Source organism: Dasypus novemcinctus, chromosome 14 (genome assembly GCF_030445035.2).
Source record: "Dasypus novemcinctus isolate mDasNov1 chromosome 14, mDasNov1.1.hap2, whole genome shotgun sequence".
Classification (NCBI taxonomy): domain Eukaryota; kingdom Metazoa; phylum Chordata; class Mammalia; order Cingulata; family Dasypodidae; genus Dasypus; species Dasypus novemcinctus.
The window spans coordinates 29369295-29396882 of NC_080686.1; the positions used below are offsets into that span (position 1 = coordinate 29369295).

The 27588-nt window shown below is 36.1% G+C and overlaps 1 protein-coding gene across 13 annotated transcripts in view; it reads left to right on the forward strand.

The window, feature by feature from the left end:
* SGK3 (serum/glucocorticoid regulated kinase family member 3) overlaps positions 1 to 27588 on the forward strand; it is a 187971-nt gene that overhangs the window by 133221 nt on the left and 27162 nt on the right. For 9 of the 13 annotated variants that reach the window (XM_004477797.5, XM_004477796.4, XM_058275595.1 and 6 more), the window contains 5 exons: positions 7005 to 7092; positions 10487 to 10536; positions 12732 to 12789; positions 27047 to 27130; positions 27233 to 27364. In XM_004477797.5, the coding sequence (XP_004477854.1) occupies positions 7005 to 7092; positions 10487 to 10536; positions 12732 to 12789; positions 27047 to 27130; positions 27233 to 27364 (412 nt within the window). The remainder of the gene's footprint in view (positions 1 to 7004; positions 7093 to 10486; positions 10537 to 12731; positions 12790 to 27046; positions 27131 to 27232; positions 27365 to 27588) is intronic. The other 4 variants (XM_071207838.1, XM_071207841.1, XM_071207839.1 and 1 more) reach the window with 1 other exon arrangement.

Consider the following 27588-nt stretch of genomic DNA (forward strand, 5'->3'; position numbering starts at 1 on the left):
ATTATACAACTCAGTGACTTTTTACATTTGTATATACAGCTTGGCACCCTTACCATTCCACTCAAAATGGAAGGGATTTCTAGCACTCCAAAAATTAATAACCAAGATTATTAAACCTAATTTTTAGCTGACATTTTCTTTTTTAATCAAATTGCATTTCCTGTCTTCGGGATCATATCAGTTATCAGAACTTTGTTACTTTTCATCCTTTTTGTTTGAACATCAAACTATTCATAAAATGGTACAGATTTAAGAGAGCAAGAAGAGAAGCCAGTCAGTAAGTGCATCTTGAATACCTGCGTGCCTGTTTTTACTGTGGCAGGGAGATGAACTTCGAAATTTGCTTTTCTTCAATAGAGTAAAGCTAATTTTTAAAATGATTTTGTTTCAGTTTACTTTTAAAATCTTTAAAAACTGTGATAAAATACATTAGCATTTATCTGACTTCTAGATAGGAGAGGGTCTTCTAAGTGTATTGACCATAAACGATGTATCACAAAGTAAAACTGATAATTTGACTAATGAAAACTTTTAAAGTCCACGAATCATAAGTGAAATTGAAAAACAAAAACAAAGATAAAGTTTCCTGTGACAATGGGCAATAGATAAATATACTTAATATAGAAAGAGCCTATAGAAATAATACACACTTAAGACACAAAAAGTGAAATGGACCAAGGACATGAGCAGTTTATTATAGAGAAACAAATGATTGATTAATTATCAGAGAAACGCAACATTTCCTTGTCTAAGAGATGCAAATGGAAGCAAAAATACACTGCCTTATTTGAACTTGTAGTATAACACATGGAAAAGTGCAAAAAAATCATGACTGTACAACTCAGTGAATTATGAGAAATTGAACACATCAGAGTTGCCACCCTCCAGGACAAGCACCCTAAAGCCCCTCACGTGTCTCTTCTCTGTCACTACTATCCTGATTTTGGACAGCATAGATCAGTTTGCCCTATTCTTTAACTTATATAAAAGCAATCATATAGTATATATCCTCCGTCTGGTTTATTTAGCTAACATTGTGGGATTCATCCATATTGCATGTCACTGTAGTTTGTTCATTTCCATTGCAATATAATAGTCCATTGTATGAATATACCACAACTTACCATTTTACTCCTGGACATTTGAGCTATTTCTAGTTTCTGGCCGGCATGAATAATATTGTGAATGTGTCTTTTGATGTGCCTGTGCAGGCATTTCTGATATATCTTGGAGTTGAACTCTTAGGTTATAGGGTGTATGTGTGTGTGTATATATGTGTATAAATAGATGTGTGTGTGTATTTAACTTTAGTGGATAATGCCAAATCGTTTTCCAATTGTACCAGTTGACACTTCCACCATCAATATGTGAGAGTGCACGTTGTTCCATATCTTCACCAATACTTAGTATTCTTAGTGTTTTCAATTTTAGCTACTCTAGTGAGTGGACAGTAGTATTTTGGTGTTGCTTTAATTTGCATTTCATTATTTAGTAAAATTGAGTGCCTTTTCTTTACAGTACTATTTTTCACTTATCAAATTATCTGAAATGGTAATATGAACTTTTTAATGCTAATCAAGGCTTGGGAGAGTCTTCAGGATGTTCATATACTGCTAGGAAAGTATAAATTGGTACAATCTCTCTGGAAATCAGTTCAAAAAATATATTTAAAGCCTTAAAATGGTTCATGCTTCAGACCAAATAGTATTGTTCTTTAAATTTGTCCTGAAAACCATAAATGCAGTTCTAGTGTTATTCACAAAAATTGCAACTTTATAGTAATGAAAATTGTATAGGAAAGTTAGAAGCAATCTATATATCCTAAAGTGAAGGAATTACTGAGTAACTTTTAGTACCTCCATATTCTGCAACACATTTATAAATTTATAAAAAGTGATCGTTGGGGAGCAGATGTAGCTTAGTGGTTGAGTGCGTGCTTCCCATGTACTAGTTCCTGGGTTCAACCCCCAGTACCTCCTAAAAAAAAAACTTAGAAGCGATTGTTCCCAAAGAGTTTATAACAAACTGGGAAAATATTTATGATGTAATTTTTAAGAGAAAAACTGTAAGGTAAAATATTTTAAATGTAGCCTGATTATAACTGTGCAGAGAAAGACTGAAATAAAATTTACCTATATGCCTCTGTGTGGTAAGATTAAAGATCCTCCATTATCCTCCTTTAAAATAGTTTTTACTGGATAAAATTCACATAACATAAAATTCACCATCTTAACTATTTTGAAATATACAATTTAGAGGTTTTAGTATACTTACAGTGTTGTGTAATCACCATCACCATGTAATTCCAAAACTCTCATTACCCCAAAAGGAAACTCCTTACCTCCCATTCCCCCTCTCTCCCTGTACCCTAGCAACCACTAATCTACTTTCCCTATTGATTTGCCTTTTCTGGACATTTCATATAAAAAGGAATATATGGGCTTTGTTCATTTAGCATAGTTTTTGAGGTCCATCCATATTATAGCATGTATCAGTGCTTCAGTCCTCTTTTTCTGTTGTCTTGAAACTCATTTTTTTAAAGGAGCTTTAGATAATGTAAAATGGATGTTACATTGATTTCCCCCGTTAACAACATTTTTCATTAGTGTGGTCCATCTTTTACAACTGATGAACACATATTGAAGCATTTGTATTAATCATGGTCTATAGTTTACATAATACTTTGCACTGCACTATTTTATAAGTTTTGGCAAAATGTATAACAGCTTGTATCTGTTATTGCAGCATCATGCAGAACAATTCCAGTGTCCAAAAAAATGCTCCAGGTTACCTGTTCATCCCTCTCCTCCCCCTCAGAACCTCTGGTGACCACTGTGTTTATATCAGTGTTAACAAGTTCTTCCATTACTTAATAATAGTAAGTCCTCTTTAGTCCATAGTTGTATTCCCCCCTTATGTCTGTTCATTCCTCAATCTTGAGGATGTTGGAATGGTGATGCCTACTTGGCTTCTGATTGAGAAGGGTCTTAGATCCCTTGGGGCAGATGGATGGAACTGTCTTCCTTGCAGTTGTATATACTCTATGTTTTGGGGGATGGCCGTAGTCCATCATCATCCTTTTTATTAGCTGTCCTGGGTGAGTCTTATGAACTGGAAAGTAGGTGTTGGCTGTCACTCTGCTGAGATTAAGGGCTCAACCCGCATATGAACAGCCAGAAGATTTAAGTCTCTGGTATATATATTTAATGGGTATAGTGCTAATTATAGGTTCAAATAAATGAGGCAGAAGAACCATGTAGGAAAATTATGAATGAGACTTAACTGTGATACATAGAGGAGATGTGTTGTCATATATTCCAAGGTAAGGCTCACTGACAGGATGTTGATTTCCTAGGTTGTCTCCCTTGCCTAAAGTGTGTAGATGTCCATGACCATAGGAACACTATAGTGTCCAAATGTCTCTAGAGGCCTCAGGAGCACCCCTGCTTGAGGTATGGTGGACTGTGGCAGTCAGTGACATCCTACTGAGACATGCATAACCACTTGGAATGACATCCCCATTCACTTTGAATTCTCTTAGCCATAAAAACTCACTTGTGTTTAATATTTCCCCCTTTTACTTTAGGTCTTTTCCCACATGCATTGCTAGTCAGCCACCAGGGAGGTTCATCCTCAGGAGTCATGTCCCACATTGGGGGAAGGTAGTGAATTTATATGCTGAGTTTTGCTTAGAGAGAGGCAACGTTTGAGCAACAAGGAGGATTTCAGGAGGTAACTCTTAGGCAATATAAATTACCAGGCTGAATTTCAATTTCATAAGAAGGTTCCTAAGTACAAGCACCAATATCAAGGGCCTGGCATATTGTTCTGTCTGCCTTCACTAGGCACTGCCCATGTACTCTAGAGATTCTTGCCACTCTGTCAGAGAATGTAGCAGGACTCCCCAGAATGGGAATTCAGTTTCTGTCAGTTAGACTGTGGGCCTCCACCCACCAAGACAACACCCCATGGCCACCTGAAAAATTCATATTCCATAGAGGTATGCCTCAGGTACACGCTCCCCACACATCCACCTACCACCAATACCCCACACCAACGATCCTTCCCTGCCACATTTGCACATTTGCAACCCTTCTGCAATCCAAAACTTCCCCCACATCAAAGCCAACAAAATAATTATAATAGAAACTTAAAAAATTTTTTTAATTATTGCATTGTGCCTTTCATAACCATAAGATATGTTATCTTTTATATATATTGACAGTTTCTTCTGTATGTTCCCCCAATGCCTTATTTTTTTGTTTTATTTTCCAAAAAGCTTTACATTACAGAAAAGTCACCTAGAAATTTGTAATTATTCCTCTTTATGTAGAATAATGTTCCATATCATAGATATATATATCACATTTTCTTTGTTCATCAATTAATAGACTTTTTTTTCCATTAAAAAATATTGAAGTATATTACTCATACATAAACAATAAGTGTATAGTGATAGTTGTGAACTTACAAAACATACATAATATCATACAGGGCTCTCATACCTTACCCTACCACCAATACTTTGCATTGTTTTTTTTTTTTGTTTTTTTTTTATTAATTTTTTTATTTTTTATTGACTTTGTAATAATATTACATTAAAAATATATATGTGAGGTCCCATTCAACCCCACCCCCCCACCCCCCCTCTCCGCCCCCCCAACAACACTCGTTCCCATCATCATGACACATCCATTGGATTTGGTAAGTACATCTTTGGGACTTTGCATTGTTATGAGACATTTTTAACTAATGGTTAAAGAGTATCCTCAGAATATTACTACTGATAATCAAGGTATTTTTCCCCTAACCCACCCTATTATTATTATTACTATTATTATATCATATCACTTAGACATGAACATACTTAAACAATAAGTGTATAGTAAAATTTTTGAACTTATAAAGCAAGCATCATAACATCATACAGGTGTCCCATACATCAACCCACCACCAACACCTTGCATTTGTTGTGAGACATTTGTTACAAATTATTAAAGAATATTTTCAAAATCTTACTGCTAACTACAGTCCTTATCTTACATTTGGTGGATTTTTCCCCCAACCTACCCTATTATTATTTTTTAAATATGTTTTTATGACAGAAGTTGCAGACTTACAAAACAATCACACATGTGCAGAATTCCCATATTACACCCCTCTGTCAACACACCACACTGTGGTGGAAATTTTATTACAGATTATGAGATAATATCATCAGACTTTTACCACCAACCATGGTCCATCATGTACATTTGGCATACTTTTTCTACACTTCCCCATTATCAACAAAGTACATCTTTGGCATAGATGCATGAATATTACATTATTACTATTAACCACAAGCCATAGGCCACACCAATTGTATTTTTCCCATGCTTCTTCACATTCCTACCTCCCTGCAATAGTGATGTACATCTGCTCTAGTTCACAAAGGTCACTTGCATCTGTACCACAACCACACAGTTCTCATCTACCTCTGACTTGACTATGTTGTTCAGTCCCTAGATTATTCTCTAGCATACTGTCAATTGGCATTTACATCACTAGACTACCTTTTTCAGCTCCGTTACCATGTATAAACCAGCTGCTACTCACTGTAGTGTTATCATCCACTCTATACATTTCCACACTTTTACAGTAAAGCTAACTTAAGCTTCTATGTACATTAAACATCAGTAGTCCAAATTTGATAGACTTTTGTTTCTTTTTCTTGGCTATTATGAATAATGCTGCTGTAAATGTTCCTGATGAGTTTTTATGTGAACATATGTTTTCAGTTCTGTTGGGTATATCCACCTACGAGTAGAATTTCTGGGTCATGTGGTAGTTCTGTGTTTAACTTTTTGAGGAACTTAAAAACTTTTCCACGGCAGCTGTACCACTCTTGACATTCTCACCAGCCTATCCCCTTTTTTAAAATATTCTTTCTTCTTTCTAAATTTCCTACAATAAATGCATATTATTTGTTTTTAGTGATCACAAACAATTTGGGAGGAGGTACCCCGGGTGTAGAGATTTAATCACTTGTCAAGATCGTCACAAGTCCATGGAAGCCCCTCGTTTATTTTAGTCCATATTTTTCCTCTTCCTCTTTGACCTTCATACCTATTTCTTTATCCATACTGTCCATACCCATTTTAATATGTTTGATATATGTATTTAGCTTCGGAAAATTCAGAATGTTGCTCTTTGTTCTTGAATATTTTATATATATATATACACACACACACATAAATGGCACTGTACTATAAATTTCGTTTTGTACTTTTTCCCCCCACCAGAAACTGTTTTTGAGATCTGCCTGTGCAACTGCATGTGCTTAGTTCCTTGTTTCTGTCTTCTGATTGGGGTTCTCTGTGGGCAGTGACCTTCCTTTATTTACTCAGTTTCCTCCTCATGGATGCCTGTTTTGCTTCCAACTCACTACTCTAGAAAACGCTGCAGTGAACATCCTTGTACTTGTCCTTGCCATTCTTTTTTCTTGGATTTATCCTAGAACTTGATTTCTGTGTCCTGCGCAAATGCATGCAAAGTTAGCCCAAGTATTACCAGATTACTTTCCATAAAGTTGCCTCATTCTGCCCTTTCGCCAACAATACCTGAGTATGTCTCTTTCTCCGTACCCTTAACAACTTTTAGTATCTATTTTTTCTCATCTTTCTAAATTTGCCAGTTGATGGATAGAAATTGATATCTCATTATTGTTTTAATTTGTATTTCTCTTATTAGTGAAGTTGGGCAGCTTCATAAATTTGCTTCCCATTTGGGTTTTCTCTTCTTTGAACGACCCATTCATATCCTTCACCCATTTGTCCATTGAATTTCCTAACTTTTTGTTCCTATTATTAATTTACTCACTTCTTTTATAATAAATATTAATGGGTTTTGTTTGATTTTCTTGCTGTAAATGCTAAAATAGCTATTTTTTATTTTCATTTTTAAAAGGAGAAAAGCTTTAGAGATACCTTCAAAGTCATAACAAAGTTAATTTTTGTTTTTAGCGCAGATGTCAGAACTTTCCTTCAAATGGACAGTCCAAAACATCAGTCAGATCAATCTGAAGATGAGGATGAAAGAAGTACTGAGAAGGTAGTAAAACGGATCATATTTTTAGCCAAAAAAAAATATATATATATATATATATATATATTGTTCTCCAAAGATGAAATTTGTGGCAACTTTAGGACATTTACTTAAAACGAAGTAATCTTATTCATAGTAGATTTCTACTCTATGGAATGCACAAAACAAATATATACACTATTTCCTGATCACTTTCCTGTAGAATTTATATAGTGTGTATTTTTTATTATCAAGAGAATTTATGTTAATTAAAGAAAATTTTGATAGTAGTAAGAAGAGAAATATTACCCATATTACCACCACCCAGACCTAGTGATTGTTAACATTTTAATGGTTTTCTTTCCTATCTTTTCTTAATATGTAGGTTTTAAAAAAGTATCTCTTTAATTATATAGTACTGTAATTTTATATCTTGCTTTTTCTTCACTTTACATTTTAATTTTTGGTCATTTCATCATCAATACCATACTCAAAACTATTATTTTGAATTTTGAACAGCAGAAAAGGCCTTTTCAAGCAGAACGTTGCATACTTCTTTATATCTTTGCCAGGTTTTTATGCATAGAGCAATCAATTCACACAGGCCAGTTGGCACCAACTAAATTCTATTTTTGTAGGTATGTGCACATACTATGTGTTTCTAATTTTTAAAAATTGGATTTCTTGTTTTTAAAATGGATTGTGGTGCCTTAATTGCAAATAAGTAAATATAATAAGCTTATGCCTTGTAAAGACATTTCAACATTTACACTTAAAAAGTTACATGGGAAAGGTAGATTATGGTAATTTAATTTGAAGGGTTATTGTGTAGCAATTCAAATTATAATTACTAATCTTACATAAATATATCTTTATAATTCAAGTTTTAATGTAACTATTTAAAAATATATACGTGAAAATCAGCGGTATTAGAATAGTGGTTTAGAGTTCATTTTTATCTTCAAATTGTCTTTCAATTTTGTCATGGTTCTGTTCTTTTGTAATTTAGAGGATATTATAAGTTAGAGCATTGCTATTCCAGAGTTTAAACCTAGAAATCAATTACCTACTCTGTATTTATAATTTCAGTTACTTAATTTGCATAGACTTTAAAAAAATAAATATCTTCATTTGGAAAATAGATTTATTCCCTTTTTGTGACTACCAACAGGTAGTAATTTTCCATCTCTAATGTCCCAGGAGGATTCTCAGTTAAGAGAACAGATTTAACTTTTGCTTGTGTGGCTTGAGTGCTCCTAGGACAGTGTAAAGGATATTTTCTATCTATGCAACTAGTCTACAGAGAAACAACAAACTGGGAACCATTTGTAACAAGGTGCGGCAGGAATAAAGTCTGCAGAAAGCTCATACAAATGGATGTTTGAAAAGAATGACACTCAAGACCCCAGTAGATAAAAGAGCACATAAAGAAATATTCTTAATAAACAAATATATGGGAAAATGTTCAACCTTGATGTTAATAACAAATGAAACTTTAAAGTTTTTTTCTCCTACAAAAATATAAAATAACTAAAATACTGCAGGGCCAGTAAGGATAAGGTACCATGGGCACCCTTGAGCTTTCTTTATGTTATTATAATTGCTTGCAACTCTTTGGAAAGCAATGGGTAGTATGTCTCAAACATGAAGAATATTCATATAGGAATTGATGCAAAGGAAATAGCCCTTCACATGGAAAAAAACAAAGATGTTCATTTTACCATTATTTATAATAATGAAAAATTTGAATCCAGTTAAGTTTCATTAGTCAGATTATTTGTCCCTAAACATTATGCATTTGTTAAAGTACTTTTGAAGATGGTAATATTTGTTTGACATACTGTTAAGTGAAATCAGTATGTAAAATTTTATATACATATTCACACAGTGTGATTACTGTCAGTTTTTAAAAGATATATAAAGATGATATGGAATTACTATAAAATATTTGCAAATCCATTTTGGTAAGGTAACAGATTTTTTAAAAATCCTTCTTCCTAGTGTTTTCCAAAAATTTGAAATATGCATATATATTTTAATTGAAAAAGATTAAACTATTTTAAACTATTAAATCCATATGACCATGATTTTCCATGTTTTGCTTGCTAGTCTTTTAAAGGATGTCTTGCCTGGCTAAAGGAGACAGCTGGTTTTGAAGAAACAACCTAACTGAGAGAGATTCCTGTGTTCTCCCACCTGTTCTGCCACTGTTTGCTTTAGATCTGAGTTTTGTTTCTTATTTCCCCAAACCATACAGTCTGGATCTTGGACTAGGATCTCTTGCAGTTTTAAAATTCTGATAAAAAGAATTTCTTCAAAAAAGAGAAAAGACTATATACTTTGTTTTATACTTGTATTTTTAAGTAAGTAAATGAAGTTCAGAGCTGGAAAATATTTTAATCTAAACCTACCCCCTCATTTATGGAGAGAAAAATTGAGGCCAAGAGAAGTCAAGACACTTTTGATTTCAATTAGTGAACATTCTATTACTATACTATCCCCCACTTTCAATTTACTAGTTAGATATAATCTTAAAAAAAAATAGTAGGTAGAATGGAAAACTGTCTGATTTTATATGTTAGCCATATCCGTTATTATTTGGGAATTGCATTTCATTGGAAAAATCATTGTCAAAAATAAAAATTTTACTGCATATTAACCTAATGCAGGGACAAGCTACCCTTATTGTTTAATCCATGCTTATTTCTCTTTTCTCTTGTCTGTAAGAAAAGTTCATTGATGGAAAATTGATCCAGTTTCCTGAACATTCATTAAAACCATAAATGTATTGAAATTACAGTGTTCTATAGAACACTATAATATTTAAACATATACGTCTCCTCCTGGGTTACGCCACAACAGGGCAAATCTCATTTAATGAACCAGAGTCTATACACATTTTTTTGTCTTGCGCTAGACTTTTATTGTTCTATATATTTCTGTCTTTGGGGAATTGAAAACTACTACATGAGGACATTTCATGTAAAGGTATCAGTGGAAATAAATTTGACTTGTAACTTAAAAACTGGTACCAGTGTTGTTGTTTTCATAAGAAATATTATTATACTTAAGAACTTTTGAAGTAGGAGAATATTTGCCTCTTATTTTTAAAAATAGCTCATATTCTGGAAACTATAAGTTCCAAATGATTTAAGTGGAAATATATACTACATATATCTCTTCAGTAAATACTGCTTAAAAAATATTTTCTTGGTTCTGACTAACTTAAAGGTAAGGTCTTTAAAGCTTAATTCATTAACTGTAGCTTATATGAAGTATAAATATATAGGACCCTAGATATTTGAGACACCTATATACCAAATATTTGTGGTACAGTTATGCATATTTTATTATTTCAAAAGCATTAATTGACTAATAATATTTCAAGCCCCAGTAAGGATGTTCCTGTGTTCTTTCACAGCTGCACTCTACCTCACAGAACATCAACCTGGGACCGTCTGGAAATCCTCAGTAGGTTTAATTTGTTTCAAACAGTCCTTTAAATTTTTGGAAGATCTTTTTTCTGACTCTGGAAATATATATGATTATACCAATTTGCCTGTAAGCCTAGTAAATATAACTGTATTTAGGGTGAATAGAGTACTATATGCTGGGCTAATTTACTGCTCTGATTTTTCATTGCTTTAGTAGAGCCCCGAGGAATTTTTAAGCCACAAATTGTTAACTGTGTTCTGCTGTTTTGCCATCGCACTTTTCTGGGTTTGTGTGTGTGTGTGTGTAAAATCAGTAGGCCGTATTTCCTGGAGGCCCACGAATCCTGGGAGGTACTCTGTGAAAAGCCTCTGTGCACGCTTCATTGATATGCTCCTGGGGCTCAGGGCTTTGGGGCAGAGTTGTTGGCCAGTTGGTCAGGATGCACATTAGCATATTAAAGCATGTATTAAACTGAACTTTGTTTAACCAATCTCTCCTGTATTTCCGTATTTATTTGACCACAGGGGAAATTTATTTTTCTTTAACATTTTGATGAACACAGTTTGAGAAATGCCAAACTAGTCAGTGGTAGCAAATATAGACTTCATCTTGAGTGTCAACACTAGCAATTAATTGGAAGCAAATGCATGCGACTCTCAATAGAAAGAGGGATTCCCAGGCCATTCCTTGGCTCAGTGTGAAGGAATGTCTGATTGATTAGTGGTGGCTGCCACTGGTTGGAGGAGTATAGTATTACTATTCCTACAGGCTTACTGGATTAATTGTTAAATATTCTCTTTTATCCCAGGACACTATGCCTCCCCAACCCTTTTGGTCCACTTATGGAATATGTAGAGAGAGACAGGACAAGCTGCCTAAGGACCGGGTCCTGGGATACTTCTAATTAGCCAAGTTCAGGGAGAAACTGGTCAAGGAGAGTGAGAAAGAGTGGTCAGTAAGATAAGATGAAAATTAGGAATGTACTGTCCTGGAGTCAGGGAAAGAAAGTATTTCAAGAAGGAGGAAGTAACCCACTCCATTGATATTGCCAATAGGTCAAGGAAGATGAGGATGGAGAATCGAACACTGGATATAATAATGTTGAAGTCACTGGTGACTTTTATGAGCAGTTTTGATGGTGTGTTTGGTTCAAAAGTCTAGTAGGAAAGGGATCTAGAGAAAACTAAAGGAGAAGACAGTAGATATTGACACTGACTGTAGAGAGTATTTGAGAAGTTTTGCTGCAAAGGAATGGGATGGTAACTGGAAGACGAAGTTTGGTTTTGAGCAGTCTTTTCAAACAGTTGTGGCCATGAGTTTGTCAGGCAGCACAAAAATGGAAATCTGCTTTCAATTAGGATTCATTGCCAGTAGTTAACAGGGGAATTTGGCTATGGCCTCACTTAGCCTGTTTGCTATGTTTGAGGGATTTGCATGATTTTTCACTGTTACCTTTGTTTAAGAAACTATTTCAGTATCTCAGCATATTGTCAAAGAGCAAATTAGATAGTCCAAAGAAGGGATTTTTTTGAAGAAGAAAAACATTTAACTTGAGTTAAGTATTTATCTCACTAATCTTCACCTGTTATTGTTTAACCTGGTTCTGGTGTTACTCGTGTTTGATTTGAATGTTTCTTTCAATATGTGACTTGAAGGAAATTTCATCTCTGAATGGGTTCATTCTCTTCTTCCTAGTACAACTTAAAAATTTAGACTCTGCTGAGGCAAACAGCTCTTCTGGCTACTTAAAGTTAGTCTTCTGTTGCTGAGCACCTTTGCCCTCATAAAGCCAGTGCTTTTACCTGATGGGTTGTTATAAATAAAAGGACAACATTAGGATTCCCTTTGGCTTTCCTTTATTATCATCCATAAGAATAAGCAGACAGATGTTTTATTTCTAATGTTTATCAAATTGATTTAGATAGAAGCTCCTTTATGTAAAGGGTAACATTTTCTTGTCTCCAAAAAGAATGTTATTGAAGTCCCTTTTAAGTAGAATTTAAGGAAGCTTAAACAAAGTTACAAAATATTTTATCTAATCAGAAAGTAAATATTATTACTATTCATTATTACCTGGTTTATTTTGAAGATAAGATACTATCACTGAAAAGAGTCATCACGATGAAGTGTTTAGTATTCAACATTTACTTATTAAAGAGTGAGGTGCTAAGAAATGTTTAAATGTTAACTTGCCAATTTCTGTGAGGCTAATTCTTGTTAATTTATTTCAGTGCCAAACCAACAGATTTTGATTTCTTGAAAGTAATAGGAAAAGGAAGCTTTGGCAAGGTAAGTGTTTTTATTTTCTCATGCAGTAAATACATTCTTATAGAATGCATACTTTATAAATGTGGGGCTACAGGACTTGTTATTATGCAGAATGTGGAGTTAAGATACTTTCAGAGTATTAACAGATTAATTAGGGAGATAAAATGTCTACTTAAATTCTAAAATAAAATCAATTATTCAACAAGTATTCGTTGAGTGTCCACTGTGTGTCAAGCAGCAGACTGAACCCTGAGTAGATAGCGTTGAACAAAACTGACATAGTTACTACCTTTGTGATACTTATAATCTGGTGGGAAAAACAATCAGTTAAAAATATAGGAAAGTGAACGTGGCTCAAGTGATTGAGCTCCCACCTACCACATGGGAAGTCCTGCATGCAGTTCCCAGTGCCTCCTAAAGAAGGAATACTAGCAGACATGGCAAATGCGAACAATGAGGGGATAGGAAGAAATAAATAAAATCTTTAAGTATATATATGTATACACACACACACACATATATATACACACACATATACATATACAGTCATTGGGGAGTGGATGTAGCTCAGTGGTTGAGCGCCTGCTTCCCATGTACGAGGTCCTAGGTTCAATCCCCCATGCCTCCTAAATACACACACAGAGTAAAATAAATACAAGTAGAAATGGGATTGTGAAGGAAGTTAAGGAGGATAACAAGCACTGGGGAGAAAATCCCTACCTAGCTGGGTTGGTCAAGGACATTTTCTTAGAAAAGGTGCTATTTTGGGAAGCGGAAGTGGCTCAACTGATAGAGCATCCACCTACCATATAGGAGGTCCAGGGTTCAAACCCAGGGCCTCCTGGCCCATGTGGTGAGTTGGCCTAAGCACAGTGCTGATGCGCACAGGGAGTGCTGTGCCACACAAGGGTGTCCCCCGCGTAGGGGAGCCACGTGCACAAGGAAGAGCCACCCTGCACAAAAAGCGCAGCCTGCCTGGGAGTGGTGCCGCATACACGCAGAGCTGACGCAGCAAGATGATGCAATTAAAAGAGACACAGATTCCCGGAGCCGCCGAGAATGCAAGCGGACACAGAAGAACACACAGCGAATAGACACAAGAGAGCAGACAATGGCAGGGGCAGGGAATAAATTAAAAAAATTTTTTTAAAAAGAAAAGGTGCTATTCAAGCTGAGTCTGGAAAGATAAAACTGAACCATCTGTGTAAATAACAGTTGAGGGAGAAAAGGAATGTATAAAGACCTTACTTATTCTCAAACGGTGAGTATTAAATGAATCACATAACTTGACAAGGTAGCCATACCAAGGAAGAAAAATCTAAGACCAGAGTAATCAGGAAAAGTGTCATAGATGGAGTTATCAGAATCATCAAATATATTTAAGTATTATACTTTTTTATGTTACGGCTTTATCTTAAGTGTAAATAAATATGTATGTAACTAACTCTTTTGCTAAATACCTAGCTTTCGGTGTCTCTGTTTTGTTTGAGTTCTCTAGAGATACATACAAGTAGAGATCAGACAGTTACACTTATGTGTGTTTGTTCATTGAACAAATATATATATTGACCACCTAATATGTACTGGGCAGTTGTGCTAGTATAAGCAATAGAAAGTTTAAAATGGATTCAACTCTCAAAATGCTCAGACTCTACTGGGATCCTAGAGAATGGTATGACATTAAAAACAAACAGCAGTACCTTTTGGAACTTCATGTTTAGATCTAGCAGTCTACTAGAACTTGGTTTCTTTATGTGGCATCAAGTATAGGGTTACAGTTCATTTTTCTCCTGTGGACATTCAACTGATCTCACATAATTTACTAAAAAGTGTGTTCTTTCCTCACTGATCTGCAGTACCACCTTTCTTATATACATAGGTCTGCATTTTGGTTTTTGGTTTTTTTCCTTCCATTTCCTCTCCCTCTCCCACCCCACTGTTTTTGCTGTCTGTGTCCATTCACTGTATTGATCTTCTGTATCTGTTTCTCTTTTTGTCTTCTCTTCTTGTCTTTCTCCTCTAGGATTTCCTGGGATTTGATCCTGGGGACCTCTGATGTGGAGAGTGGTTCCCTGTCAATTGCGCCATCTCAGTTCCTAGCCTCTGCTTCTCTTCACCCAGACTCTCCCCTTCGTCTCTCTTTTGTTGTGTCATCATCTTGCTGCATGAGTCACTTGCACACCACATGGGCACTCAGCTTGCTGTGCGAGCACACTGCTCACTGCGCAGGCACTGGTTAACTGCATGGGCACTGGCTCACCGAGCAGGCACTGGCTTACCATGCGGGCACTCGGCTCATGACATAGGCACTTGCATGAGCTCTCAGCTCACCACGTCGGCACTTGGCTCGCTCTATGGGCATTTGCGTGGGCACTCTGTTTGCCACGCAGGCATGCTTTCTCTTCTTTTTCACCAGGAGGCCCCAGGGATTGAACCTGGGTGCTCCCATATGGTAGGTAGAGGGCTTATCATTTGAGTTACATTTGCTTCTCCACAGGTCTGTTTTTATATTTTATATTTATGTTTCTAGATTTTATATTTTGTTTCACCAGCCTCTTTGTCTATCCTTGTACCAGTACCTTGTTCTTCAAGAGGCTATACATAGCCATTTACATGTCTATATAAATTTTAGAATCTGCATGTCTGTTTCCATAAAAACTCTGTTAGATTTTGATTAGCATTACATTGACTCTGTAGATCAATTTGGGGAGAATTGTCATCTTTAAATACTAAATCTTCCAACCAATGGCCATGGTATATCCCTTTGTTAATTTAGCTCATCTTTAATTTTTCTCAGTACTGTTTTATAGTGTTCTGTAGAATTTTTGTACAAGTTTAGTAAGATTTATTCTTAGATGTTATTGTAAATAAAAATTTTTTAATAGAGAAAGTGTAGGTTTACAGAATAAACATGCAGGAAATATAGAGCTTCCATTTACACCCCCTTACCATTGTTAACAATTTGCCTTTGTGTGGTGCCTTCGTTACAATTGATGAAAAAATATTATTATAATTGTACAATTAATTGTAGTCCATAGTTTACATTAGGGTTCACTTTGTTATACAGTCCTATGGTGGTGTGTTTTTCCCCCCTTAGGTGTATTTTAATGCTTTTGAAAACTCATGTTAATAATTGAAACAGGGAAGTGGCTGTGGCTCAAGCAGTTGATCTTCCATTTACCATATGAGGCCGTGGGTTTGATCCCCGGGATCTCCTGGTAAAAAAAGAAAGAAAATAGGCATCCCAGACCTGCATGGTGAGGCACAGGCTCCCCAAGCGGTGAAGTGAGCACCAAGAAGATGAGGATGCAACCAGATAGAAAAATAATAATAATAATTGAAACAATATGTGTATTGCCTATGACACATTGATTCTACTCCTAACTGTATCCAACAGAAATGCACCCACACAAGCATTAGGAAAGGCATAAGGAAGAATGTTCATAGTATCATTATTCACAAGCAGTCTACAGATCTGTCAACAGAAGAATGGATCTATTGTGGTTTGCTCATGCAATGTAATAATTTGCCCAGCAGAGAAAATATGCAAACTATGCTGTGTGTCACATCATGGATGAATCTTACACAATTTAGAGTGAAACTAGCCAGAAAGAGACTACTTTATATAATTCTAATTATATAAATGTCAAAAACAGGCAAAACTTGCGTTATGTCAAATTGAGATAGTGGTTACCTCTGAGCAGGAGGGGATAGGGTAGTGATTGAGATGGGACAGGAGGAAGACTTCTGGGCAGTAATGATTGTGAGTTTTTCTGTATGTATGCTATACTTAATAAAAATTTTAAATCTTACAATATTATTAGAAGACAAAGTGCAATAAAACAAAAACAGAATATAGCAAAATGAAGGAAAAAGCAAACAAATGCAAATTTATTTTGTTTGAAAAGTAGAAAAATATATGTAATAAACTAAACATAAATAGTGGCAATCTAACATTTATTCTATGCTCTTCTTCAGTGAGTGGTTTGTATTCTTGGCTCCACTTTCCATCTGCCCATTTCCTTCTTAACCTTTTGTCTATTCTACAAATCTACCAACTTTCTGAAAAAATGCCTACTTGAAGGGAATCATTACCTCCTAATTACCACACCATTTATTTTCTTAGAATTATTCTTGAAGGTAAGTCTGTCAAAATTAAAGAAGTAAAAGTCAGTTAGGTGGGTGATGCCAAGAAAGGGACAAATTTAAAACGGAAGAAACATAGTCAAATGCTTAAGAGAAAAAAGAATGGCAAATAAGAAAAATGTCAGCAGTTGAACATAGGACATTTTCATCCTGAGGATGTTTTGACTGCATCTTGATGAATAATGTTTTTTTTCATCAATAGACTTTATTTTTTAGGACCATTTTAGATTTACAGAAAATTGGGCAGATAGTACATAATTCCCACACCTCCCCTCACCCATCTCCCACAGTTGCCCCTGATATTAACATCTCACATCAGTGTAGTGCATTTGTCCCAATTCATGGACCAATGTTGATACATGATTATTAACCAATGTCCATAGTTCATTCAGATTTCCTTACTCTTTACCTTCTGTCATTTTTCTCTTCTAGGATCCTAATCCAGGATGCCACTTACATTTAATGGTTATAGCTTCTTAGACCTCTTGGCTGTGTCTTTTTGACATTCCTTGTTTTAATGATCTTGTCAGCTTTGAGGAGTACTTGCCAGGTATATTGTAGAATACTCTTCTGTTGGAATTTGTCAGATGTTTTTCTCATGATTAGACTGGGCTTATGGATTTGGGAAGAAGATCACGTGGCTAAAGTAACATTTTTATTATGTCTTACCAAGAGTATATGCATCATCTTGATTTATGACTGATGATGTTGACCTTCATTACCTGACTGAGGCAGTGTTTACCAGGTTTCTCTGCTCAAAGTTACTCTCCCTTCGACCCCCCTTTTTCATGCTGTACTCTTTGGAAAACAGTCACTATACTCAGCCCATCTTTAAGGAGTACAGGGGATTATGATCCCCATTCTTGAGGACTGGGTTTATACATAATTTATTTGGAATTCTTCTGCATGGAAGATTTGTCCTTTCTCCCCCATATTCATTTATTCAATCATTCATTTATATCAGTATAGGCTTATGGATATTTCTTTTAAACATTGGGTCATATTTCGAAACTACTTAATTTTGTTGTCAAATTGTTCCAGCTTTGGCCATTGGGAGCTCTTTCAGTTTGCTCTTGGTTCAACATTGGCATACCCTCATCATGATGGGTTGTGTTTTATTTTGTTTTCTTCTTCAGCACCTCCTTACTTTCTGGCACTACAAGAAGTTCCAAGCTGATTTGTATATTTCCTGCTCTAGTCCTAGAATCAGTCATTTCTCCAAGGAGCCCTGGTTCTTTTTATTGGAGAGTGATATTAGAAACCAAGTTCTAGGCACTTTGTGTGCTCAGGGGTACTGGTGAGCCATTTCTTTTAGGCCCTCTCAGCTGATGGAGTAAAGATATATATGTGCCTGTGTGTGTGTGTTTATTCTAGCCCATGTATCTTCACGTATCTATCTATATATTTCTATGTATAATTGTCTGTGTCTATATTACATTAAACATGAATTCTTACTGACTTATGCCCCCAGCTCACATCCATTACCACATGGATCAGTCTAACCTCCTTATTTGTTTATCTGTAATTTTTTATTCAACAGTAAGAAACCTGGCTCCAACGTCTGCCATCTATTTACTCTTACTCAATTGTTCAACTCCAGTGTACATGTATAATAACAGTATCAGAATTGTGAACGCATACTCCTGTGGGAAACAACTTTATCAAGTAGAGAACAGTGCTTATATGCAGTTTCTTTTGCCTTATTCTTACAGACCCCATTCATTTCCAAAGTTAAATAGGTCAGTACGTTTTCCCTCACACTTTCAGTGAGATTGTTTCCTACATTCATAATACAATTAGATTCCTTTATCACACTTTATATCCTTTTCCAGGATGCCTAAATTCCTAAATGAATTTTTAAATTTGCATATATTAAGGTTCACTCTTTGTATTATACAGTTCCATGGATTTTTTAAAACCTTTTTTTTTTATTTTAAATTTATTGAAGTATATCACTCACACATAAACATACATAAACAATAAGTGGAATAGTAATAGTTGTGAACTTAAAAAACAAAACATGCATAACATCATACAGGACTCTCATAATTCACCCTACCACCAATGCCTTGCATGGTTGTTAAACATTTTAAACTAATGATTAAAGAGCATTGGCAAAATATTACTACTAACCAAAGTATTTTTCCCAAACCCACCCTATTATTATTATTATCTTTATATCATTTATATATGAACATATATAAACTATAAGTATGTAGTAAAAGTCATGGACTTACAAAGCAAACATGCATAACATTATACAGGGGTCCCATACATAAACCTTCTACCGACACCTTGCATTGTTATGAGACATTTGTTACAGATAATGAAAGAATATTGTCAAAATCTTACTACTAATTCTAGTCCTTATGTTATATTTGGTGTATTTTCCCCCCAACCCACCCTATTATTATTTTTTAAATATATTTTTTATGATCGAAGTTGTAAACTTATAAAACAGTCATGCACATGTGCAGAATTCCCAAACAACATCCATTTATCAGCACACCACACTGTGGTGGAACATTCGTTACAGATAAAATGATACCATCTGATTGTTACCACATCCATAGTATACATTTGGCACACATTCTCTATACTGCCCCATCATCAACACAGTACATCTTTGGTATAAATGCAAGCATATTACATACTGCTAACCACAGTCCATAGATCCCTCCAGTTGTACTTTTCTCATGCTTCTCCACATTCCTACCACGCTGCAAGAGTGATGTACATTTGCTCTAGCTCAAAAAGGACACTCTTGCATCTGTACCATCAACCACAGTTCTCATCCACCTCTTGGTTTACTATGCTATTCAATTTCTAGATTATTCTCTAGCATACTGTCAATTGCCATTTACATCCCTAGACTACCATTTTCAGCCACATCCCCATATATAAATTAGAGTTACTCACTGTTTGTTACCATCCCCTCTATATACATTTCCACACTTTCACATTAAAGCTAATTAAAACTTCTGCATACATTAAACATCAGTAGTTCATCTCAGTCCTCCTTTTATTTCCTTTAAGAATCCACCATAGGAGCCAATGTGGCTCAGTGGTTGATCACCAACTTCCCACATATGAGGTCCTGGGTTCAATCCACAGCCCTGGTACCTCAACAACAACAACAAAAATCATAAAGAATCCACCACCTACCACCAGGGCTTGAAGATATTTTCCTACAATTTCTTCTAGAAGGTTTTTGGTTCTTTTATATGTAGTTTTTTTATCCATTTTTAGTTAATTTTTGGATAAGGTATAAGATAGGGGTCCTCTTTCCTTCTTTTGGCTATGGATATCCAGTTCTTTGAGCACCATTTGTTGAATGGATTGTTCTGCCCGAGCTGTGTGGGTTTGATAGCCTAGTCAAAAATCACTTGACCATGCTTATGAGGGTCTGTTTCTGAACCATGACCTTGGTTCCATTGGTCTATGTGTCTATCTTTATTCCAGTACCATGCTGTTTTTATCACTATAGCTAGGCAATGTGATTTAAACTCTGGAGATAAGAGTTCACTTTTCCTTTTTAAGATGTTTCTGGCTATTCTGGACCCTTTACCCTTCCAAAAAAATTTGATAATCGTGTTTTCAATTTTTTTAAAATGCTGGTGAAATTTTTATTGGGATTGCATTGAATCTGTATATCAATTTGAATAAAATTGATATCTTTATTATATTTAGTCTTCCAATCCATGAGCATGGAATGTTCTTCCAGTTATTTAGGCCTTTTTTTATTTCTTTTAACAATGAGTTGCAGTTTTCTAAATACAAGTGCTTTACATCGTTGTTTTAAGTTTATTCCTATTTGAGTTTTATCTGTCATGTTTTATTTTCACCACTCTTTTGACCCTTTTTGTTACTTTTATTGATGTAATCTTCATTTCTAGACTCTTTTCCAGGCATCTCTCTCCTGTCTTTTCTTTTCAGCCTCTAGCACACCCTTTAGCGTTTCCTGAAAATCTGGTCTCTTGCTTAGAAATTCTCTCACTTTCTGTTTATCTGTGAATATTCTAATCTCATCCTCATTTTTGAAAGACAACCTTGCCAGATATATGATTCTTAGCTGGAAGTTTTTCTCTTGTAGTATCTTAAATGTATCATTCCACTGTCATCTTGCTTCCATGGCTTCTGGTGAGAAATCAGCACTTAATCTTATTGGGTATCCCTTATATGTTATTCATTGCGTTCCTCTTGCTGTTGTCAGAATTCTCTGTTTGTCTTTGGCATTTGACATTCTGATTAGTTTGTGTCTCAGAGTTGGTTTAGTCAGAATTTTTCCGATGAGAGTACATTTTGCTTCTTGGACTTGAATATGTATGACCTTAAATAGGGTTGGAAATTTTCTACCATTATTTCTTCAAATATTCCTTTTGCCCCTTCCCCTTCTCTTCTCCTTCTGAGATACCCATAACACATACGTTTGCACATCTTTTACTTTCTTTAACTTCCCTGAGACCTTGTTCAATATTTTCCATTCTTTTCTTCATCTGTTCTTTTCTATGTTCACTTTCAGAGGCCATTTCTTCAAGCTCACCAATCCTTTCTTCTGCCTCCTCAAATCTGCTATTATATGATTCCAATGTTTTTAAAAATTTCATTTATTGTACCTTTCAATCCCATAAGATCTGCTATTTTTCTGTTTGTTTTCAAATTCTTCTTTGTGTGCATCCGGTGTCTTCTTAATATCCTTAATCTATTTATCCACCTCATTGAATTTATTAAGGAGATTGTTGAACATCTATGATTAGTTGTCATAACTCCTTTATGTCATCTGGAGGCTTATCTTGTTCCTTTAATTGGGTCATTTCTTTGGTTTCTTGGTGTGGATTGTAATTTTTTGTTTGTGTCTTGGCATCTGACTTACTAGAATATTTATTCTGGGTACAGTTTTTCTCTTTAGTTTAGGGCCTCCTGCCCTTTCTGCCTTGCTGGTTGTGCAATCAGAACCAAGGATGTAGTTGGTGCTATAAGTTATGGAGGCTCAAGCTGCCCTCATGGCCCCAGGGACCAATGAAGCTTCTTCCAACTTTCTCCTTTGCCAAGGGTAGGACAGAGTCACAACTGTGTAGAATAATCCAAGTCGAGCAGGTGTAGACTGTATTTGCCCAAAGAGACTGATGAGGCTTCACGCCCCTTTCTCCCGTCTGGGGCAGGGATGGAGCTGTAGGTGTGGGCAGCAATCTATGCAGTGCATGTCCAAGATGATCTCAGTTGCCCCAGTAGATTTATGAATGTCAGTCTTTGCCTGCTGAATGTACCTGCAGTTACCTGGATAGGTTGATGCAGGGCCCCTCAGCCTCCTCCCTGCCAGAGGTGGGGCTGAAGCCTAGGCTAGGGCTGCAGGTTGGTCTGGGTGAAAGAAACTGGGTTCCTACGGTCACTGTGTTCATTCCTCGCGCCTCCTCAGACTGGGGGCGGAGTCAAAATGGCAGCCACCAGCCTCTTTCTGATATGGACAGATTCACACCCAAACTGTTACTAACATTATTCCTTAGCCAGCTGAGTCTACCAATCAGTAGCCAAAGTCAGTGGCCAACTGTCTCCTCCTCCCCTGTTTTTGGGAAGTAGAGCTTTTCCAATTCCAGCCACAGAATAGCTCCTGGGGCATCTTGTGCTGCCAAAGTAGGACAATCACTGGCCTCCGCGGCTTGGCTCGTCATTTCCCAGACAGGCTGGCATAGGTTCCCCAGCTTCCTCCCTCCCAGAGGTGGGGCTGGGGCTTAGGCTAGAGCTGCAATCTGATCTGGATATAAAGAAGCTGGTCCCCACCAGCACTGGGATTTTCAATCCACCCCCCTTCCCTTCATTCCAGGCATGGAGTTAAGATGGCAGCTCCCGGCCTCTTTCTGACTTGGACAGGCTCAAACTTTAGCTGTTCTCAGTATTATACTTTAGCCCACTGAATTTACTCATCAGTAGCTGAAGTTGGTGCCCAACCATCTCTTCCTCACCTGTTTTTGGGAAGTGGAGCTTTCAATTCAAGCCGCGGAATAGCTCCCAAGGTGGCTTTTGCCTCCAGTGCAAGACGGACACTGGTCTCCAGGGTGTGGAGCGCTCTACTTGCACGTCTTCTCTGCAGATGGGCAGACTCCTCCTTCCATTCCTTCAAGTATGTGGCAGGATGCTCTTCTGGTCTCCTGGAGCGCCCAAACAGGTGCTTCAAGTAGCTCCAGAGAGCTCTGGGTGTTTACTAACTGCTCTGTAACAGGAGCTGACTCTAGGAGCTCCTTACTCCACCACCATCTTGCTTGTTGTCTCCCCATGGGTTTTTAAAAATGCATAATGTCATGTATCTACCATTACAGTATTATACAGAAATGTTTCACTACTCTAAAACTCCCCTATCTTTTACCTGTTCAAGCCCCCCTCTTCCCCTAAACCGCTGGCAACCACTGCTCTTTTTTTTAAGATTTTTAATTTTTTTATTTATTTCTCTCCCCTTCCTCCCCCCCAGTTGTCTGTTCTCTGTGTCTATTTTGCTGCGTGTTCTTGTTTGTCCGCTTCCGTTGTTAGCGGCATGGGAATCTGTGTCTCTTTTTGTTGCATCATCTTGCTGTGTCAGTTCTCCATGTGTGCGGCGCCTTTCCTGGGCAGGCTGAACTTTCTTTCACGCTGGGTGGTTCTCCTTACAGGGTGCACTGCTTGCACGTGGGGCTCCATCAGCACTGCGCATGGGCCAGCTCAACTCGGGTCAAGGAGGCCCGGGGTTTGAACCGCGGACCTCCTATGTGGTAGACAGACGCCCTAACCACTGGGCCAAGTCCACTTCCCCAACCACTGCTCTTTTTATCTTCTTTGTAGTTTTGTCTTTTCCAATAACATACATTTTAGAAATCAGATTTAATCATTCAACACTGATGAATTTTCATGCAAAACAAACTCATGAAACCAATTTAATTATTTTATTTCCAAGAATTCAAATTTTATTTTATTGAAATTATTATATTCATTAAGATCAGTTCTTTTGTGGTAATTTTATCAAATTGATTTATGGATTAAATTTAAAATTCCCATCAAGTTAGTCAATTGTGAGTTTTTTATATATACTTTTTCTACCAAGTATAATTTTCTCAGTGCATTTTAACCATAGCCATTTCCATGCTATTTAATTCTGCCAAGTCTAATTTTTCCCATTTGAAGTTTTAAAAAGATATTCTACTTTGGATGGATTATTTAGTGTGTGAATTTATCTCAATAAAAATGTAGTCTGTTTTTTGTCTGTAACAAATTTTATGGTGTATAGTTAAGGCTTTTTAAAGTTTTGTCTTATATTGATTGTTTCCAGTGTCATATATATATATATTCTCCTTTCAGCACTCTGTTCAAAATATCATCTGGAAGAGCAGGTGTAGCTCAGTGGTTGAGTGCCTGCTTCCCATGTACAAGATTCCAGATTCGATCCCCAGTACCTCCTAAAAATTTTTTTTAAAAATCATCTGGGTCATTACATGGCTTACTTCATTAATCTTCTATTGATGCCCAAAAATTGTGTTCAATATCTCCAAGCCTTGACCTGTTTTGTCTTTACTCCTCCTGTTGGATATCACATCAACTTTTGTGGCCTTAATTGTTACCACTTAGAATACAAATCCAGTGTGTATGTCTTTCATCATAATCTATTTGTTCATCTCCGACTTGTATCCATGAGAAATAGTTCCCCTTGGACACCTCTGAGGAAATATATACAACATTATCTCCACCCTAAAATCTGTTCATCCTTCTGATTTTACTATTTTGGTGCATGGTAAAAATCCCTAAATCTTGAAATCGGCTCCTGCCCTCCTATTTGGCTGCCACAGTTCATCAATCAACTTTATAAGTCCTCTTCTTCGTAGGACCTCTGTGACACTCCCCTAAGGTATCTTTGAAATACTCCTTCCACCAGTCCTAAAACAGGGACTAGAAACTCCTGTTTTAATCAGGTTTCAGGACCTCTGGGTGATTAGGTTGAAGGGCATGATCTTTAAAAAAAAATTGTTTTCCCCCAGCAAATGCCTCTACCCATGACTTGATTAGAGATATTTGAGACAGAATTGACGCCAAAGCAAGAAGGACAAAATACAAGCATATTCAGATCTATCTTTTTATGTATTCATTCTTTCATTTTTTTATTGGCATCTGTTTTGAATCCTTCAGTTTGCAGCCACTTACATATGAAAAAAGTCCCCCCTTTCTTCTGATTTTCACTTGCAAAAGAATGAAGTTGTACATCATACCACATACAAAAGTTAACTCCAACCAGATCAGCAATCTAAATATAAGGACTAAAACTCTAAAATTCTCAGATGAAAACATAGGGTTGAATCTTTAAGACCTTGCATTTGTTAATGAATTCTGAGCTATGATACCAAAAGCAAAAGAAACAACAATAAAAAAGATAAATTGGCTTTCACCAAAATAAATAAATTTTTACATTAAAGGTTACTATAAAGAAAGTAAAAAGTCAGTCTGTGGAATGGGAGAAAATATTTGCAAATCATATATCTGGTAAGCGTCTAGTATCCAGAATATATAAAGAACTATTACAACTTGACAACAAAAACACTAACAACCCAATTTTAAAAATGGGCAAAGGACTTGTATAGACATTTCTCCAAAGATAGACAAATGACCAATAAGCAATGAAAAGTGCTCAATAGCATTAAGTATCGAAAAAGTAAATCAAAACCACAATGAGATACCACTTCATACCCCCTGGGTTGGTTTTAATAAACAAAAAAACAGGTATTGGTGAGGATGTGGAGAAATTGGAACCCTCATACATTGTTGGTGGGAATGTAAAATTGTGCACTTACTGTGGAAAACAATTTAGCCCTTCCTCAAAAAGTTAAATATAGAATTACCGTATGACTCAGCAGTTCCAGTACTAGTTATATATCCAAAAGATTTGAAAACAGGCACTCAAATATTTGTACACTACTTGTGCAGCATTATTCACAATAGCCAAAAAGTGGGAACAATCCAGATGTCCATCAGCAGATCACTGGGTAAACAAAATCTGGTATATATGTGCAATGGAATATTACTGATCCACGTAAAAAGGAATGAAATACTGATGCATGCTACGATGTGGATGAACCTCCAAAATTTTATGCCAAGTGAAAGAAGCCAGGTGCAAAAGGTCACATATTATGTGATTCCATTTACATGACATATCCAGAATAGGTAAATCCAAAGAAACAAAGCAGTCTGGTAGTTGCAAGGGGGTATGGGGAAGGAGTTGGGAAGTAATTGCTTATTGCTTATTGGGTACAGATTTTTTTGGGAGGGTAAGTATGTTTTCGAACTAGGTAAAGAGAGGTGTTGGTTGTACATCATTGTGAATGTATTAAATGGCACTTAATTGTATACTTTAAAATGGTGATTCTGTGTTATGTGAATTGCACCTCAAAGAAAAGAAAACCTATCAGAATGTATCATATAATAGTTAAAAAACCTAACTTGGGCAAGGGGAGGTTCTTGAATGCCTTAAAATTATTAGTATTTAAATCTTGAGTATGTCTGCCTTTTCTGGGGCAAGTTCTTCTAGCTTTCTTCAGATCCTTAAAAGTGTCTGCATGCAACCAGCCCATTGTAGAAACTTAGTGGTAGTAGTTGTACATGGTGCTTCTTCTTCTGAACTCTTCTGAATCTCTAACTTATATAGGAGAAACCTAATTTTAAAAAATTGTATATTGTCAACTATAAATCATTTCTTCCTTTTTCATATATAGCCATCACGTTTATTGCCTTGATATTTTCTAATGTCAGGACTCAGGATTCTGCACACACACATTACAGTCCACCCCCAGCCCCAACACACATGAAGTCTCAAGCAGTTTAGATTTTCCACTTCAGTTTAGTAAAAATCTCAAGCATAAATACATTAGTGACAAAGAAATGATGCCTGACTATTCAAATAATCAACACCCTTTTTAATTTTGCTAAAATATCTTAGAGAAAGTGGAACTATAGAACTAAATTCAGTGTTTTGTCATTAGTTTTTAAAGCAAAAGCATGATATAATCTACATCCCTTGTGAATATTCTTTTTACAGAATTTTTAAAATATAGATTTATTGACAAGTGAACTATTTCTACTAAAATATTCAACTCTCTAATAGTATACAACATCTTTATAACAGGTTCTTCTTGCAAAACGAAAACTGGATGGAAAATTTTATGCTGTTAAAGTGTTACAGAAAAAAATAGTTCTCAACAGAAAAGAGGTAAAATGAAATAGCTATTGTTTCTCCTTAGCCTATATTCTCAATTAAGAGAATTGTTTCCTGATGCATAATACAAGTTGTTCCTTTACCTTTTTTCCCTAGCAAAGACATATTATGGCTGAACGTAATGTGCTCTTGAAAAATGTGAAGCATCCGTTTTTGGTTGGATTACATTATTCTTTCCAAACAACTGAAAAGCTTTATTTTGTTCTGGATTTTGTTAATGGAGGGGAGGTGAGTTTCATAATGAGTTTTCTATATTGGTAATATTTAGAAACAATAAAGTTGAAGTTCTTCCCCCTCCCCACTCCTAAGACGGCTCCTTCATCTGTTGTTTCTGAGTGGTGTTTGTGCTCATTGTTGCTCATTGTTTTTGCTCATTGTCTGTTTTTCTTTAGGAGACACCAAGAACCAAACCCAGGACTGCCCATGTGGGAGGCAGGCACTCACCTGCTTGA